Source organism: Arachis ipaensis, chromosome B04, assembly GCF_000816755.2.
Source record: "Arachis ipaensis cultivar K30076 chromosome B04, Araip1.1, whole genome shotgun sequence".
In the NCBI taxonomy this organism is placed as follows: Eukaryota; Viridiplantae; Streptophyta; class Magnoliopsida; order Fabales; family Fabaceae; genus Arachis; species Arachis ipaensis.
Window position 1 is genome coordinate 129,637,548 of NC_029788.2, and position 3,465 is coordinate 129,641,012.

At 28.1% G+C, this 3,465-nt stretch overlaps 1 protein-coding gene across 2 annotated transcripts in view; it reads left to right on the forward strand.

The window, feature by feature from the left end:
- Nucleotides 1,807–3,465, forward strand: part of LOC107635470 (developmental protein SEPALLATA 1-like) — a 5,285-nt gene continuing 3,626 nt past the window's right edge. Inside the window, exon 1 of one of the 2 annotated variants that reach the window (XM_016338947.2) lies at nucleotides 1,807–2,334. In XM_016338947.2, the coding sequence (XP_016194433.1) occupies nucleotides 2,150–2,334 (185 nt within the window). In that variant the 5' untranslated portion in view covers nucleotides 1,807–2,149. The remainder of the gene's footprint in view (nucleotides 2,335–3,465) is intronic. The other variant, XM_016338945.2, reaches the window with a different exon arrangement.

Here is a 3,465-nt window from a genome sequence, read left to right on the forward strand (position 1 = left end):
GTTACAACAAATATTTTTTTAATTTAAAAATTTAAATAAATTTAACATCAATTATTTTATTTACAGAAAATATACCTTTAAATTCGTTAGACACACATATGTAAATGCTTATATTAAATTATTTATCAAAATAATTCTCATGTCAATAATAAAATTCAAACCCAAGTCAGGTAATTTTCGCACCAATTTAAGAGTAAGTATCTAATTTAATCTTGTATATTTTTCTTAAAGACCTGTTAAATTTTAACAAAAAATAAAAATAACCACAATTATTTACTTTTAAGATACAGATAGTTTTTAGCTGAAAATAATATTTCTTTTTATGAAAACAGGTTATTTGATCCTTCAAAACCATATAGCTTTGAGTGAAAAATGATCTATATATCTCAAAAATAATAATTAAAATCTGTTTTATCATTTATTTTTGTTTAAAATTTTACAATTTACAATTTTTTTATTTTATCCACGGTATATTTCGATCCAACATGTTAATAATTCCTAATATTTATTTAAGTGGATTAGTAAAATTAGTTTAAAAATTTATTATAAATCCAAATTTTATTAAAACTAAATTTAAATTTTTAATATTTATTTAAACAGATTAAATAAATTGACCTAAATTGGTTGCACTCTAAAATTTAAGAATGACTGAGTGAAAAAAAGTGACTGCAGTGCATTACATCACTACTGAAGCTGGAATCACTTCACTCACCGTTTTAATTTCCCACCATACAAATGACACAATCACTAAAACATTGTTTTCTTTATTGATCTCATTATTAACTTGCATGAAACAGAACTAATGCAACTATGTAATCCATTAATAAAGTGACACGTGTGTAGATCCATTTTAAGGTATGTGACGAAGTTTTGATACTCATGCCTCTATACAAATACAAGAAGAAGAAGAGGAGAGAGAGTGGAAAATGACATGCCAAACGATACAACATAACACGTACCTCACCACGCGCCACAAACAACGGTAAACATGGTGGGGGTGTTTTACACGCGCCATGTATGCGCTTGCTTAACATGTATTCTTTCCAAAAATAGCTTAACATGAAAAAGCATGGGAAAAAGAACTTTACATGAAAATAGAAAGTACCTATAACCCTAATAAGCCCCACCCAGTTATTATTTTTCTCTCTTTCAGATTGGAACTTAAAAAGAAGAAAACTCATCGGTAAATATTTTTGGAAGATTTTCAAGTGTACCGTCGTACTAGTGTATAAATAATTTTTAATTATTGATCTTAATTATATATTATATATATTTTTATAATTAATATCAACAATTACAATTAGAATCTAAAAAATTAAATCAATATACAACCTAAATTTTAGGAATTATTTTAATAATTTAAGAGTACTGCTAGGGAGCTAATGGCTTAAGCGTACAATGTGTATAATGGACTAAATTTTTGGTCCATAAATAAAATGAACATCACTCATACTATCCAAAATAATCATCCGGATACCAGAGATAATAAACATCTCATATTATAAAACCACTTATTCCAAAAGCTTAGCTGATTTAGGGGTTCACCAAGGATCGAATCTAGAACTCTAATACCATATCATGAAACTACTCATCCCAAAAGCGTAACCTGATAGGACAATGTAACACTAATGGTCATATCTCTAATACTTCATAAACTTCCATTGTACACATTGTACGCTTAGGTCATTGGCTCCCTATATTTATTCTATAATTTTTTAATTTTTAATTTTTTTTTTGGTGTATGTACAAATAAAACATGTGGACTAAAATAGAAAAAGCTAAGTTAGAAGAGATAGTAGATGTAAACAAGACAATACAAGATAAAAAAAACTCATCACAATATGCTTTTTGGATCAGATTTCTCTCTCTGGTCCATGCTCTTTCCTCTTATAATTCTCTCACTAGGGTTTCAAGTTTCAACTTGAATAAGTATCCAACTTTCTCTTGTTTTTCACAAATTTGGTTGCACTTGGGTACTGGTCTGAAAAGAAGCACCATCAGGCAACCCCAACAAGAGGAGAAGGAAAGGAGAGAAAAAAGTGAGGGAAGAAACAGATAGATATTGGATAGAAATAGAAACAATATATAAATATAAGTGACAAAAAAGAAAGATAGAAATTAAAGGGGGGATTTTTAATTTTAATTTGTTATGGGAAGGGGAAGAGTTGAGTTGAAGAGGATAGAGAACAAGATAAACAGGCAAGTCACATTTGCAAAGAGAAGGAATGGTCTTCTCAAGAAAGCTTATGAGTTATCTGTTCTTTGTGATGCTGAGGTTGCCCTCATCATCTTCTCCAACAGAGGAAAACTCTATGAGTTTTGTAGCAGCTCTAGGTATTCATCTTTCTTTTCTTCTTTCATCTCTTTATTATGATGAGATCTACTCTTGTTCTTTGCTAATATATGTTCATTTTTTGTTTTTTGATTTTCTGGGATTTGCTTGATTTGATTGGAGGAATGGTTATCTACTTGTCTTTGTTTTTTGTTTTTTTTTTGTTTAATATAATAATATGATTATTTTTGTAATTTTTCTGTGGGGGTTCAGCTTATAAGCTCTTATGTATTTCTTGAGAGAATTTGATTTCATATTTAGAGTGTAATGTTGTTAGATGTATCAGATCTGGTAATATAGTACATGATCTGGTTAGTATATATATTTATCTGATAATCTTGTGTACTTGTACGGTTACTTTTTGTGTTAGATGATTTTTGTTCATTGTTGACTACTAGCTTTTTTTTGTCACTTTTTTTTGGGTTTGACTTTTTTTTTCCTATTTAAAATCTAACTTTTCATACTAAGCAGCAAGTGTTAGATCAAGATTTTTGCTTTAATTTCACCTGGCCAATTAACCTTATTTTTTGTTTTAGTTTCCATTTTATTTTAGTTTGTTAGTATTTTGCTTTTGTTTATTTTTGTTGGAAGTTTGGCTATTAGTAGCTAAGAGAGTTAGCACTTAACACTAATGTCTTGAAATGAAATTTTTATAAGCAATTTCTTTTTTAATTTGAAGCATCAAATGTTAATGAAGTGTTTTGACCAGCTCAAAAAAAAATTTATATGATCTTTTTATTTAAATTATTTTTACTACATTTGAAGAGAAAAGAGGGAGAAAGAGGGAGAGAGAGACAGAGTAAGTGATTAATTTGCAATTATTTATTAAAAATAAAAAAATAATTATAAAAAAACCTTTTCGGTAATTAAGGGTAAAAATCTTTGACTACTATTTCAGCTCTTCCAAGTTATAATTTCATTTTTTCCTTGACCAAACTTTTAATGCCCCTTTTTTGCCTGATCTCAAATCTATTTCCATGTAACATTCTACATATTTATGTATATACCTCACCCTTTGTGTTTTAATACCATTAATCCACAATATCTATGAAATAGTTTATATATATATAAGTCTTGAAGTTGAAGTGGCAAATAAAGCATAAAGATGGTACTCACTGAAATTCATTACCAGA